The sequence below is a fragment of the Diadema antillarum genome, unplaced genomic scaffold, assembly GCF_040938485.1.
Source record: "Diadema antillarum isolate AM-2024a unplaced genomic scaffold, OU_Dant_1.0 scf00000147, whole genome shotgun sequence".
Lineage (NCBI taxonomy): Eukaryota > Metazoa > Echinodermata > Echinoidea > Diadematoida > Diadematidae > Diadema > Diadema antillarum.
In genome coordinates, this window is record NW_027271036.1 from 743,596 (window position 1) to 758,337 (window position 14,742).

Consider the following 14,742-nt stretch of genomic DNA (forward strand, 5'->3'; position numbering starts at 1 on the left):
TATGAAAGACATGAGGATGATCCAACAGGACGCAACTTTAAAGGCACGCAACACTGTAAGGACCAGAAGTGAAACTCCATCGTACTTTTGACGATTGTCCAATATCTTTCTTTCTCTGCTCGCTCTCTGATCCGTCTATCCCAGCAGCCTTACTGAAGCTGCTAGATCGTGTTCCATGCGAGTGCATTTCAAGTGCCTTTCGTTGTATTGTCTCATTTGCTACCTCACCATCACGTGTTGAATGCACAATAAAACAGCCTATGATATACGTTATGCTCAGTCCGTGAGAATAAAGTTAATCCACCCATTTCCAAGGTATTTTCCATGTACAGCGCGAAGAAATATCAGGACTTACAGTATAGAGTGCAGCAGTATGCATTTATTGCTTCAAATAAACTATTTTACTACGAGAGTCCAAGGTAAGAAATTAGATGATGATGCAGAATGACGATTTCTTGTTCTTCTTTCCTGACCCAGTGCTGCCATTGCTCTCCTGTGACTGCGACTTTACCGAGGGTGAAGAAGCTGTTTTCTGCACTTGAGCTGGAGAATCTTGCCTCTGTGGTTCCTCTTGCTCCGTGGAGCTTGGCCTTTCAGATTCATTTAACTCCTCCGAGGTGGCTCCCTCCTGGGATTGCCCTTCTTCATCAGGCTGTTCTTCTTGACTGACCTCATCTTGTGTTCCTTCCTCTTCATTCTGACCAGGGCTCTGGTCGGCTTCATCCCCCGCTGTTTCCAGCTGGAGCGTGGGCTGGGCATGCTCCTGGATCTTCAGCAGGAGTTCGTCGAACTTTTCGTCGTCAAAGTTGGCCTGACTCGTCTCTTTGGTGAAGTCGATGTAGAGGAGCTGAGTGAAGGTCATACTCATCGGTCCTTCCGGTGGCCATGTCATTTGTTCCATGAGTAAAGGCACGACGGGTTTCCGGAGAGCGTCGGACAGACTCACCTCACGACGACAGTTGGCAGATAGCGCGTACTTCGGTGTGACGCAGGATATAACGACCTGCAGGGACAAACAAGGGCATAAACAATTTAAATGTCAGTATATCAGACGCAAGGAAAGGATTATCAACTTTAAGGCTCAACTTTGCTCTGCCAGTAACTATCGGGAAGTCAGTTAGTGTGTTTTCTTACTATTGGTATTGTGTGACAAGTAATCAAAAGATGTATATTGGCTCTAAATTATTTTGTACTTATACGTTGACTGAGTGTGGATTATCTAATCAGCAATCAAGCTGTCATCTTCCCCGACCTTTGCATTCCTGATGCCCTTGTCGATCTTGGAGTAGAGTGGATCCCCACCACCCATCTGGTTGATGTCCAGCCAGCAGTGGTAGCCTAAACCGGTGAGACGTGAGAACAGTCTCTTGATTTCAGGTTGTTTGCCCCATTGGTACGAGATGAAGACGGACGGATGCTCTAAAGGTTCCTGATGAATTAAAAGAAATGAACACAGAAAGTGGCGTCAGATAAATTGAGTGATGCTTTCCGTTACAGGATTTTTTAGGATGTTGCGAAATAAAGACCGACGGATACCCTATTATATAGAATCCTGATGAGTACAAAATGAGTACAATGAAGTGCACTTGGCTTAATTGTTGCGTTTTGTAACACGAATTCCAGATTTTATGCAGAAGATCACCACCTTCACAGTTTCGGCTTGGTATAAGCCTGATTATCAAGCCAAGAATGTTTCATGGAATCAATCATCTCCCCATTGATATGTTATTTTTCTTTTATTACTATGAATTACCTTTAGGAGTAAGTGTTACTACAATGAACAATATTAAAACAGGAGGAAATTTGAAGAAGTAGAGTTTGCATGCTTTGCATATCTATAACAAATTGGGAACCACAGAATGTCAATTCTTGACAAATTAGGAAACAATATCTTATTTTTCATATTGTTCTGATCCTGCCAAAAGTTTACAAGTGAAAGCTGCCGAGGGCGAATATCGCGACCGCAAATATTTTCTACCCCAAAATTGTTGGAAAATACCGCAAAAATATATGCTATGCAAAGTCAGCTACAATGCCTATGTTTTCTGGCTGTTCTTCATGTGATTTAAACTCATTCAGTTCATTTTTAATTCACACACACGTTTCTATCAAATTCGGATCAAGGTTTCTCTTGCTGTGCTGTACCTGAGGATTAGACTTTGGCTGGGAGTTTGGTTTGGTTTCTTCAGCTTTCTTCACGACGGTGGGTTTGTCTTCCACTTGAGGGATCCAGTTTCGGTACTCTGTATGACAACAAAAGATTAAAAGTTGCTCCAATGGAACCAGACATACTTATTGGAGGAGCCAGTGTCCTCAAGAAACCCCTTTAGTGTGATTATATCGATGATTATTACGATCATCATGATTCATTCCTAATCCATGCGTGACAACAGGAGAAGTTACGGTGATAAAAAGTTACTCATAGTACACTTCTTCGTATGATTATTAATAACATTAGTATGGACGTCAGGATGAAGAATGCTTAATGTGATTATTGTGGTCCATGGGCCTTCCTCACTACATGAGTACATGGTAATGCACACATTAAATGAAAGGTATCACTATGGAGAAAAAAGAATAGTGATGATCAAATAAAGATATATTTGATGTTCATGAGAGATGGGAGATCTTGAAGCAGAAGAACACAGAAGAGGAGAAATGAACTTGGGAAGTCATTTAAAAAAAAGAGTTACAACACGCAAATACAAAACGTGGATGAGAAACAACACTCACCTTCGGTCACCATGCTTTCGTCTGGGTTGGCGTGATACGAGATCTGTCCGAGGAGCTCTGAGAACTTAGCGTCATCCCAAAACTTGTCTCCCCTCACGTACTCCTTCTCGTTGTAAAACTGGATGTAAAGAAGCTGAGAGAAGAGCATGCTCATTGCTCCCTCCGGCGGCCAAGGAGTCCGATCGATTAGAATCGGTATGATTGGTTTGTTGAGCAGGTTGGCAAGGTTTACCTTGTTGGAGAATGGGTAGAAGAAGATATAGCGAGTTGTCAGTCCCCTTGATGGAATTGCGTCAACTGTAATGTCAGTTTCAATCTTAGAAGAGAGTTACATTTTTTAAAACTGAAATACTTCGAATAAAACTTGACAAACGAGGATTTCTTACCTCCTTGTTGCAGTTCTCCGAACCAGAGTACTTCTCTGTCACCATACAGAGGACCACTTTGGCGGATCGCATCCCCTGACTGATGCGAGCAAAGAGCTGGTCCCCTCCTCCCATCTGACCGATGTCCATCCAGCAGGGGAATCCTGCCATCTCCAAATGTTTTCTAATGGCTTTCACCTCGGGCTGGTGGTCCCACTGGTAGCTGAGGAAGATGGTGGGTGGTTTTTCGGAGTCGTCGGACGGGGCTTGAGGAACCAGCAGTTCTGTCATGGAGTGCACGAAAGTTAAGCAGAAATAGTTGATATCCTTGATAGACCACTGTCACCCAATTGTTATAAATCATCTCTAGAATAACGAGATAGGTTATCTTGAAAGATATACGATTAATGTTCTCTTAAGGAGACCGAAAACATGACTGTCCTAACTTATTTTTCAAAAGTTTATGTGAATCTATACCTGCTTCCTCCAGAGACTGCGTGATGATCTCCGCGGCGTCTGTTCGTCCCATGTCTTCCAGAGCACTCAAGATGGCGTACGTGGCGTCACTGCTCTTGTGTGTAGTGTACCATTCGGCCAAGATAGCCATTGTCGGATCGGGGGACAGGGCCCAGTTACGGATATCCTCACCCGAGTATCCGAGTCGAACTGCAAGAAACCGCCAGTCATGCTCATGCTCCGGGTTGAGGAGTTTGGATACATCGCGGGACCACTTTGGCGCGTTGGTGATCGTCTGCAACAAAGAGAATTCATTGTTAAGAGCATCGAAGCTGTTTATAAAACGATCGTTCTGATAGCTACTATCGTACAAGTAGCCGAAGGTGATACTGTATACCTGACAAAATAACAGCCAGAGTAAAGTAAAAGAAAATCGTGTTTTTTAAAGTAGACTTACCATAGTTTATCTAAACTCTTGATCATAGAGCGCACGCAATTAGTAGACCGCAAGATATTGAAGAGACAGCCTTTATTCTCAAATAAAATATTAGAAAAACAGCTCAGGAATGATCGAGTTGTGGGAACTGAATTTACGTTTAAAGGGACTGTACAGTACTGGTTGAGGTAGGGATTCATGTTTTGAATATTCCTAAGTGAGATAATGAAAAGCCTCTTATGAAATATAAAAGAGCATGTAATTTTAAGAAGGATTCAACATTTATTTGTTGAAAATTAGTTTTCAAATGGCTGAGATATCCCCAAAAGTGCTAATAATAAAAGGCGACATGCCCCAACTTTATTAGTATCTCTTTGTTTCACCTTGTTTTTGGATATCTCAGCCATTTCAAAACCGATTTTCATCGAATAAACTTTTGATACCCCTTAGAACTGCATGCTCTTTGACATCTCATAGAGTGGTTTCTGAATATCTCACAAAACGTTAAAAGCTAAATCTTCACCTCGACCAGAACTGTACACACCCTTTAAGAGTGGCTATGCAGTAGCCAACAAGTGAACCCCTAAATCCTTATCGGTAAGCAAACATGAGGGCCAATGGCTCTACACATCCCTTTCAGAGGACCAGGGAGAGGAATACACACCTTCCTAATGGCATCATTACTACGGCCATCAAGATACAAACTAGAAACTTAAGATTCCGAGTCGTGGTCATAAACACTTAACTACAACGGCTCCTCATCAGTTGCTATTTTCATTTTTTGTTGTCGTTTGTTTGTTTGTTGATACATGAGGGGATTGAGTTTAGAGGAGGAGGTATGATGGGTGTACGACTTTGAAGGAACAATGCTCACCTTGTGATCGATTTCCTCGACTTTCTCGACCGTTTCGTCGACGACTTCCTTCAGTTCTTCCAGCTTCTCTCCCTGTTCGTTGACCTCGTTCTTCACGTTCTTGATGTCGTCACCCTGCTGCTCCACCGTCTCGTCCAGTCTCTTGACGTCGTTTTCCGTGGTCGTCACGCGCGAGTCCAAGTTGTCGATGTCTTCTCGCTGCTCGGCGACGTCCTCACTCAGACCCTTCAAGCTGAAGGGAAGAGATGCACCCAACCACCCTTCAAAAATTTACCACATTAACAAGATCACTTCTCCCCAGAAACTCCTTGATATTTTGATAAAGGTCATCATGATTGAGTTCCTCTGGACCTCTCAACACTATGCTGTATCATACACCATTACGCGCTGTCCACGTCTACTTTATTTCCAATATCCACACTGACTACCATGAAATTTGCGTGCGCACAACACGTCCACACGCAACCTCACATACTGTGTGCTCATATTTCGTCTACTGTACCTCACAAGATGGCCTCTGTTCCCTGCACGTTTGATGAAATAAAGTCTTCTACTGAACTGTGTAGTACCCTTTACCCAACGAGTTATTGTAGTGTATGTGACGAGGACAACATTACATGCACACGCACGAAGGATTGTGAACCAAGGTTTAGCTTTTATTCCTATATAGCTTACTTGGTAATCTGCTATCAGATCGATGTACTTTCACACATGATATAGATTAATTCATTTATAAATGCAAAACAGTTTCAAGTTTGTGTTGTATTTTCATCCAGCATCTGTGTGATATTGTTTTAGGGTGGAGAAAGTTTGGGTGTTTTTTTTTTCTTGAGAAGACAAACCTCCTATCATCGAGAAAGTCTAGCATGGACTGCACCAAGTCGGGAACGCCCATCTGTTGGCACTTCTTCAGCTTCTCGATCTGTGATCGGTACGGCTCCATGGACTCCTTGTACGCCTGACCAACCCGCTTAGCTTCCATCAGAATCACGCTGATCCACATCGGATCAATGGTTTCGATCTTACCGAACAGAATCTTGAGGCTCTTGTCTGCATGTTGCTGCAATTAAGAGAATGAACAGAAAGTCAAAACAGGTTTACTTTTCCCTGCAAGCTGTCAGTATTTCCATCACAATCTATCTGTTTGTTAAGGGATGACAAGTTCAAGTTAATTCTTTCTCTGTTTCCAATATAATCAATAGCACAAACATGCAATGTGGATAAACGAACGGGCTAGGACAGAAGTTCAAATCATTCATGAACTATTCAATGAGAATTTAAACTATTCAGCTCACGTTTCTTCTTCTTCCTCTTCTTCTTTTTCTTCAAACAGTCGCCTCAAGGCAAAACAGGGCGGTAGTCTTATTCAAACGCCACATATGTCGTTTAAGTTTGTCTTCATCACAAAAGTAATGAATTTGCGATACGCTGCGCTAATTCAATATAAGGTAATCTTTCCAGAAAATCTAACGATAGTATGAAAGTTTTAGTGTCTCGTACCATGGATCTACTTTCGCGAAATTACCATGAAAGTAAATTCCGTGTTGATTTGTATGTTTATTACTGCTTCATGAGCATAATGGAAACAAGTATTCAAATGTCTAACTTATCGACGCGTATAAACAGACATCTGAATTGCTGATTTGATTTTCGAAGGTTCCGAAATGTTCAAGGAATGAAAATTAACTATAAATCTCGTGAATATAGTTATGCAACACAGTCATCATTTGTTAACGTCCTGGTAAATGATGGGAATGAGGAATGAGTTAGACTTGAGAGTCCATAAAATTTTATTATCGACGGGTTAGAATGCATACTGTTTAATGAGATATCTTGACAACAAAACATTGTAAATTGTGTAACAGTCCCTCGTGTCCAACGAACATTCAAAACACAGTTGACAACAGAGCTCCTGGTCTCACCTTGCTGATGCGGCCCACACTCGCTATGGTCTTGCAGGCCGACGCTACAGTGTAGGGGGTGTGCTCCCATGCGCTGATACACGTGTCCACATGCTTCTCGAATCGTTTAGGGTAATGGATCGATATTTCTGCCACCGTCATGTAGCAGACTGTCGCGAGGGTGGCGTCGGTGATGTCCTCAATCAGAACGTCCACATGGGCTTCGAGAGCCTGAGGGGAATATCGGTATCGTCATTTTGATTGGCATCGGTCAATTATTGGGCAATATACGAATTTGTTTCTCTACTTATTATTACCGGTCGATTTCTGTCTCTTTCTCCGTTTTGGGAAAAAAAAACAAGCAAACAAACACACTAACAACAACAACAGGAAAAGACTGACACTGCTTTCTCCACCAATGATTTTCTGGTAGTTGTAGACCAAAAAAAAAAAAAAAAATCGACGTTCGTCGATCTACTATCTCACCTCTGGATTCTTTTGGGCGACGTCACTGAAGAGCATGTAGAGATACGTCTTGTCAGACGATGGCATGTCTTCCATAGCTTCAACGAGGCCATCAATATGACTGAGAATAACGTCAGGATTACACCGGAATATCCCTTTGAGGGCCACTGTGTGTAGAAGAAAATGTCAGAACGAAAAACAAAAATAAATGATAGAAGCAATTTACAAGAATGATGATTTTTGAAACTTACAAAGCGATTGATCTTTATAGTCAAAAGATTTCTGCTTGACAACATACAGAATCACTGTTGACTGTTATTTATTCTTCACGTTGACGTCACAACTCAATGAATTTATAACTTAGTACAGAAGGAGAAAGAGAAGTAAAGTAGACTGAATGGTAACTAACATGAAAATGAAGAAAAGAAAAAGAAAGAGGAAATGCACGGAAGATAGTAACACGTTTTTATTTCTATCACATCCATTCTTTGCCGTGCTGTCCGTTTATCTTCAGGGTTGTCCTTTGATTTTTGCTATATTTACTTACTTCCAAGATTAGATCCTTCACACTTCTTGTCCAGACAGGCCTGCACGATAGCTTCACCGTATGGCGCAAGCATTTCGCCTTCTTCGTACAGGGTGCCGATGATGTGGCCGGCGGCGCTCTCTAATTCTTCGACGTCACAAGACAACAGTTTGACAGGGTACGGAAGCAACTCGCTGAGCAGCTTCGGCGTTCCATAATTCTTCGTGAGGGTACAGATAGAAGCATAGCAAATCAATAAATCACTAGAGTAAGGGAACAAATCTTGGCAAAAGAAACGCCTTTGAACAACGAATGAATACTTAAGTGTCTTTAAAAAGGATATTTAAAAGGAATTGATAACAGACAGTGCATTGCGTATAATTCGAATAACCAGTTATCCGCGGAATATCATGTTAAAATCTTCATTGTTTAGTCACGCATTTATTCAGATTAGGAATAGAATGTCAAAATCATTGGCAAGCGCGAAACCAAATGTTCCATAAAATATTTACTGACTACAGCAGACGCCTGAATAGTCAGAGTTACCAACGAACAATGCAGTTTAACTTGATTTGGACTTCCAATTGCATGGCAGGGTCATATCAGAATAAATTTCCCTGTTTCTTTTAGGAATAGCACAAACCTTCATCATGAACTCATTGATGATGTTACGTAACATCGTGCCATGTGTAGAGAGAGGGCTCTCATCCCCTTCCAATTCTTGATCCATACAGTATTCTGCGATGCTTGTAAGGGATTTGATGCACTCTTTCCTGTGTAATTGGGGGCCATAGAGGAGATAAATCAAGAGATTACACATCTTTGCAAAATGTATCCTGAAGAGTTAATTGACTTAAACGATCCATATTCCGCTGCAGTCATTTTTTTTTTCTTTCCTTCGTAAACGAAAACTCCAATTGACAAAAAAACAAACAAACAATCGAAACAGCTTTCCATTCCTCAGTCATCTCCTCCCGTTTCCATGGTTACCTGCAGAAACAAGCAATTTCATGAAACCTGGTTGTGACTGTGGATTTATTGTCGAGCAGAAGGTGTTGTTCACTATGTAAACACGTGGAAAATTATTTATCTTGGAAGCCAGAGGGGTGAAGAGTAATAAAATCCACTTGTCGCAACCAGATGGGAAAATAAATGATTTAAAAAATGAAATCCCCAAACCCTCCGTGACGCTATCACGTCCGAATTCTAGTATTCAGTAGCTATTAAAAGCAGTGACGTAAATATTCTTGATTAAGTGGAACAATGGTGCTGGTTTTGCTATACCACAGATTGTAGCAAAGCTATATACCCGTCGTGACAGCAGGAGTAAAGCAAATAATCAAGATGATTATAATGATGTCATGACAACGCTTCTCATCAGACATAATTATAAAAGAGTGATACTTGATAGTGGCAAGGAGAGGGGTGATAAGAGAAAATGAGAGACTGATAAAATATAAACTTATGAAAACAGTCCTTCAAAAATCATTGTGTTCAAAACATGCGTTCCTTACCCAGCGACACCTAAAATGGCGTGGTAGGTGACGAAGTCGGCAAGGCGTTGGTGGTCGGTATTCTCGCCGAAATCGACGTCATCTCGTCTCATCCACTGGTCGAATGCGTCAAGGATGTTTGGTAGGAGCTTCTCACATCCCTGGGGAGAGAGTGATGTGAACAAGTTTTCCTTCCAACTGCTGAATTGTGAATTTGTTGAAAAATGCATACAACAAACATGAACTCTTTCCCCTATTATAGGGGAATCACAGGAAATCGACAGAACCATCAGGTTGACTAATCAGAATTGAGTGCATGTATGATACCTGCACTCAATTCTGATTAGTCAACCTGATGGTTCTGTCGATTTGCACCCAGCGCCTAGTTTTGTGAAGAGACATTGCAGTCCTAATCTTTATTCCTTATATAATTATATTTCAATACAGATTGCACAGCTGCTCCCGTTTTTACAGCATGCAGCGCAATGATAATTTGCAGATCGCATCGACTGAATTTCAGGTTAGTCCCTAAAATATTTCATACGATTTACATTAAAATTAGTTGCTCTTTACATTTCTTTGACGATCACTGCGGATATTATGACATGTCATTATCAAAAATAAATGGCTGGCTTCCTATATCTTTCACCTTATTTGTTATACCGGGAATTTCTTGTTACGATGTCACTACATTGCTACAATAGGCTGTGTTTTGCCAGCTGACTGGAAAAGATTATAATATTTGTATTTATTCTATTATTGTATCTCACTTGGGTGAGAAATACAACATTAAATCCAATGCAATTCAGTTCGAGTCGACTTATTAAGCTTTGTTGAACTCTGAGAAAAGTTTCATGCTTACGTCCCACTCCATTTCGCTTGCCTCCACTACCGTCAGAGCAACTATGATGTGCATGGGTGAAGCGCTCCTTAGACACGACGTCACGAGATCAGCGAACGATGCGTTGACTTTCCTCAAGATCTTGTCTCGACTGAGAAGAAAAAAGTAAGCACAATCATTATTCAATTAAAACATTATCTCTCTTTCTCTTTCTTTCTCTCTCTCTCTATCTGTATATCATATTTGCATATATGTATGTATATATATATATATATATATATATACATATATATATATGCTATACATATAATAGGCTTATTGGTACATATTCTTGTAGCTAGATGATTATTGCTAGGTGAACAAAGGCTATGTTCTCTTATGTGCTCTTATAGCTTATTGGCAAACCATTCTGTTATATGGTTATTCATAACACATGTACTTTAATTATGTCACAGATGTACGTGTAATGTAAATTGTTGAAATTGTAGAAACTAGCTATAGTGAATATCATATCTTGTATATATTATGTTAGATTGTATTGCAAAAATAAAAAAGAATTGTAAATGAAACCACACAGAGAACAAATGAATCAAATCAAATTAAATCGAATATAGTCTTTGTTGCGGTATTACCAGACGTCATTTTTAATACCTGCATGCTCGCACTGTCATATCCACGGCATTCTGCAAGGAGCGTCCGAATTCGGAGCATGACAGGTGCTTTTCTCTCTCCTTCCACTCCTTGTCATCCCTGGGGATCCATTCGATCGGCTCCTTTAGGATCTCTAGCATCTTCTTCATCTCATTCTCATGGCCCTGAATGATGGAATAAAGATGAAGTAGTTACGGCAATGGCCATTCTCAGAAATTATATTCCTTGAGGGGAAAAATGTTTCCTTCATATGCTTTTATGTTCGATATTGTAATAATGTCATGTTAATGGAATATAATATTGGTTGCCATTTATGTAACATTTCGTCATACATTCTTTATGACAGCGCACAATACTTATTACTTTTACGATAAGAGATGTTCTCTGGAAGTATTTTACGTGGCAACCGCCCTCTGCTGTTCTCTTGTTACATATGACCTTACGTGTGATCAAGGAGTTGCAACAGTTTATGATTTGATCATTGAGGTTGACGAGTATAGGTTGGAGTGTGTTGTGGGAGTAGAGATGGCAGAAATGACATCACTGTTTGCTGCCTCCTGGTACGTTCACATTTTTCAGGGCATGCATCATGGAGAAATCGACCTCATGAAGTACCTTCCATTTGATGTAGGTTTTCTCTCTAAGGACGTCTTCCACCAAGTCGTAGTAGAGTTTCATCTTCTTCTTTAAACTTTCGATGCATATTTCTGTCATCAGAGCCTCGTGTTTGTTTTTCCTACAAAGGGAGAAAAGCAAAAGAAACAAAATGCAACAAGTCATTCCATGCGACCCACGTGTACAGGTATCTCAATGAAATAAATAATTGACAAGTCAAATGTGGCAATGAATATTTCTTTCGCGGTATAAAACATAGCCTACATTGTCGGGCGATCATCTGTAATGGGTTAGGATTTTTGAATATCATTGTGTCTAAATAGGGAATTTTTTACTTTCATATCTTCATGACTATCTATGAAAATTTTCGCTGTTTATAGAGAGAAACACGGGAGCCTAAAATTGAGAAACACATTAAAATGCACTCTGACCCTTTAACTAGAGAAACACATGAAATTGCACCCTATCATATACTGTAGCACTAAGTATCTTACTCCTTACGCAGCCACTGACATGACATTCTTAATTAAACTTGATAAACTGACAATGTCGACATTTTTTTGCTTGCAGAGCTTATACACATATTATGTGTGTGTTCTCTCTCTCTCTCTCTCTCTCTGCAAGAGAGAGAAAGAGAGAAATGTTTTGAATCAAGTAAATAATCATTAATAACACAGCACGCTTGGTAGCTCCATTATTAAACATTAGTATGTGCAGACTCTTTAGTTTGTAACGCGGTCAGGTTTGCCCCTTGCATAACAAGAACTTACAGCTTTGGAGCGTCATCTAGAAATCCTGCCCGAAACGGCTTTCGCTTTGGCTTCAACCAACGCATGAAAAGTATTCATATCGCTATCGGTACATTTAGTTTGGTCTTTTTTTCCTCCGTATTCTAAATCGTGTATATTACGTGCTAGATAATAACTGGTGCTAATCGTATACACTCAAAACAAAACGATAACACATTTAAACGAACAACGCATCAAAGTATTCATGTAGATAACTCTATACTCACGCTGGTATTATTTGCTATGATTCCTGTTCACATGCAGATCCATGCGACCATATTATTGCTGCATTGAGATGTAGACATCGAATAAGTGAGAATGACACACATAGTGACTGTTAAAACGCGATGTGCTCACACTTTGTGGCCTCGACCTGTAGCGAAACTGGAAAAGACCATTTTGCCGGAAAATGAGCTAATAAAGGAAAATGATCCCAAATCGCTATACAATTGCCATGGCATGTTCTGCCCTAAAATGTTGACATCACAATACACGTGTATTGAACGCAGTGAACGGCACACGGAGCAGGTACAATGCCTTCACGTAGCTGACGTACGGACGTTAATTGTGTTTTTCCAATATGTATCCCATTGCCAAACGCATTTCATCTCGGTGTGGAAACCTGCATGGTGTAGCATGAGAGTATATACCATTGTTTACTAGGGCCCATGGAGACGGCGCAGCTCTCATGAAGGCGAACTGATGAAAGATTAGTGTGAGTAAATAACCCAGTATCAAAGTCCATCGATCAGGTTCAATAATGATGCGTTTTTATGGCGTCATCTTGAACACACAGGGAAGGTGAGGTATAAAAGATTCTCATGTTCATGAAAAATCCCGAAAACTTTGTAATAACGTCAAAATAATGAGCATACCTACTGCGAATATCATAATTTTCAGCTTAATGAAATATGTCTATACATTGTCTCATTACATGCCTTAGCACCACTTATTTTAGCTTTAATCCCACAGATCACAAAAATATTTCAGAAATATTTCTGCTTTTGTTATCTACCATAGGTGTAGTGATAGACAGAAATGAGCAGATTCGTTCCTTTTTGTGTTCAATTATTACTGTATTGGCATACATTGCCCTTAATCTATTGGAGTTAACCAGCATTTAAGGCAACATGTACATTTTTATTTTGTAGAACTGTATTATGCCAATCTGACAATGGCATTAAACGAAGCGTGTCAACGGTATAGCCTCGACACAGTATACAGACCGTTGAATGGATTCGTATCGAGCACAGAGAAAACATGTGTGCAATCAGTCACGACGTCATTAAAGAAAATGAAAAAAAAAAGCATAATCATGGTCTAGAGCTGAACTTGTTCGTTTTTGTGTATATACTTCAATATCACACGTGTATCTATGCGCGGTGACGATCGTGGTGACAACCCCGTTTGCCGGCTGGTCATCCGCATTTGTACACCCATGCACATTGTGGCGAAAATCACCAATAGAACTGAGAAAGGGTAACAGGCAGCCTAGATACAGCTTTAAATTGACAGGCTCGCAGCACCACCGACTGATACGGCAATATACGTGTAAAAGTCATTACCATGTACAAGGATACGACGTGATGGCGTGGTAAGTATAATCGTATATGCTCTGTTGTTTGTTTATATTCCTACTATACTATATACCTACTGTGAAAAGAGCACATCTACATCCTGCATCCGTATGTGTGTGTGTGTGTGTGTGCGTGTGTGCGTGGGTATGTGCACGTGTGTATTACAATTATGTAGGCCTTGTATATATGCTTTTGTGTGGGTGTGCCCAACATTTTTGTGTTAATGGCTGCCTCTGATTTTTTTTTGCTTGTGTTTTTGTTATATACTGCTTTGTTTATGGCGTGTTTTATCTGCTGCATAATATCTATACGCTTACCACAAGGCGATACCACTACGTTCGTGATTACAATCCATGCATGCAGTATATGTTCCCTTTTTCGTTCCCCGTTTGTATCCGTTGCATGCGATGCATGAAAATAACTCACTATTTATAGTGAACATTACAATCATAATGATAATGATCAAACTTCCAGAATATCACTGCATAGAAAGGAAAGGAAGGTAAACAGATTAATGGTACTATGGTTTGATATGTGAAGAGGATTGAGTTTTTGCTTTCGTTTTCTTTCTTTTGTCTTTCATTAGCTTCGTGATCACAATCTATGCATTCATTTTATTCTTTTTCGTTTCTAGTTTGTACCCGTTGCGAAGCACGAAAATAATTAACGATTTTTATTTTGTAGCGTACATCACAATCAAGATGATAATGATCATATTACGTGCGAGCATCACAGCGCAGAAAGGATAAAAGAGCAAACAAAAATGCAACTACGCTTTGTTCTGTGAAGAGGATTGATTTTGCTTTCGTTTTCTTTCTTTTCGCGCATTTTTTTTTTCACTTAACAGCATGGCGTCAGCTCACTATAGCAACGAGTAAATATTGGTTGCCAGTCGCACACATGCAAGATGATGTTCAAACCCCCTGTATGCCTGTCCTGTGGATGCCAAGTGTATACGTGTATACTTGATGCATAGTGTATGCATGTGTGTGTTCCATTGGCCTTCTGTGCACTTGACAAT

General features: G+C 40.2%; 1 protein-coding gene across 1 annotated transcript; it reads right to left on the reverse strand.

The window, feature by feature from the left end:
• Positions 1-427: 427 nt before the first annotated feature.
• Positions 428-12,542, reverse strand: LOC139721683 (uncharacterized). The gene is made up of 17 exons (XM_071633012.1): positions 12,502-12,542; positions 11,357-11,477; positions 10,742-10,905; positions 10,112-10,241; positions 9,271-9,410; positions 8,400-8,529; positions 7,778-7,976; positions 7,252-7,397; positions 6,787-6,996; positions 5,707-5,924; positions 4,865-5,096; positions 3,576-3,849; positions 3,120-3,382; positions 2,734-2,965; positions 2,146-2,243; positions 1,253-1,429; positions 428-1,003 (listed from the first exon to the last, which is right to left on the reverse strand). Exons 1-17 carry the CDS (start codon positions 12,540-12,542, stop codon positions 428-430), a joined length of 3,351 nt encoding a protein of 1,116 aa, XP_071489113.1.
• Positions 12,543-14,742: the final 2,200 nt, after the last annotated feature.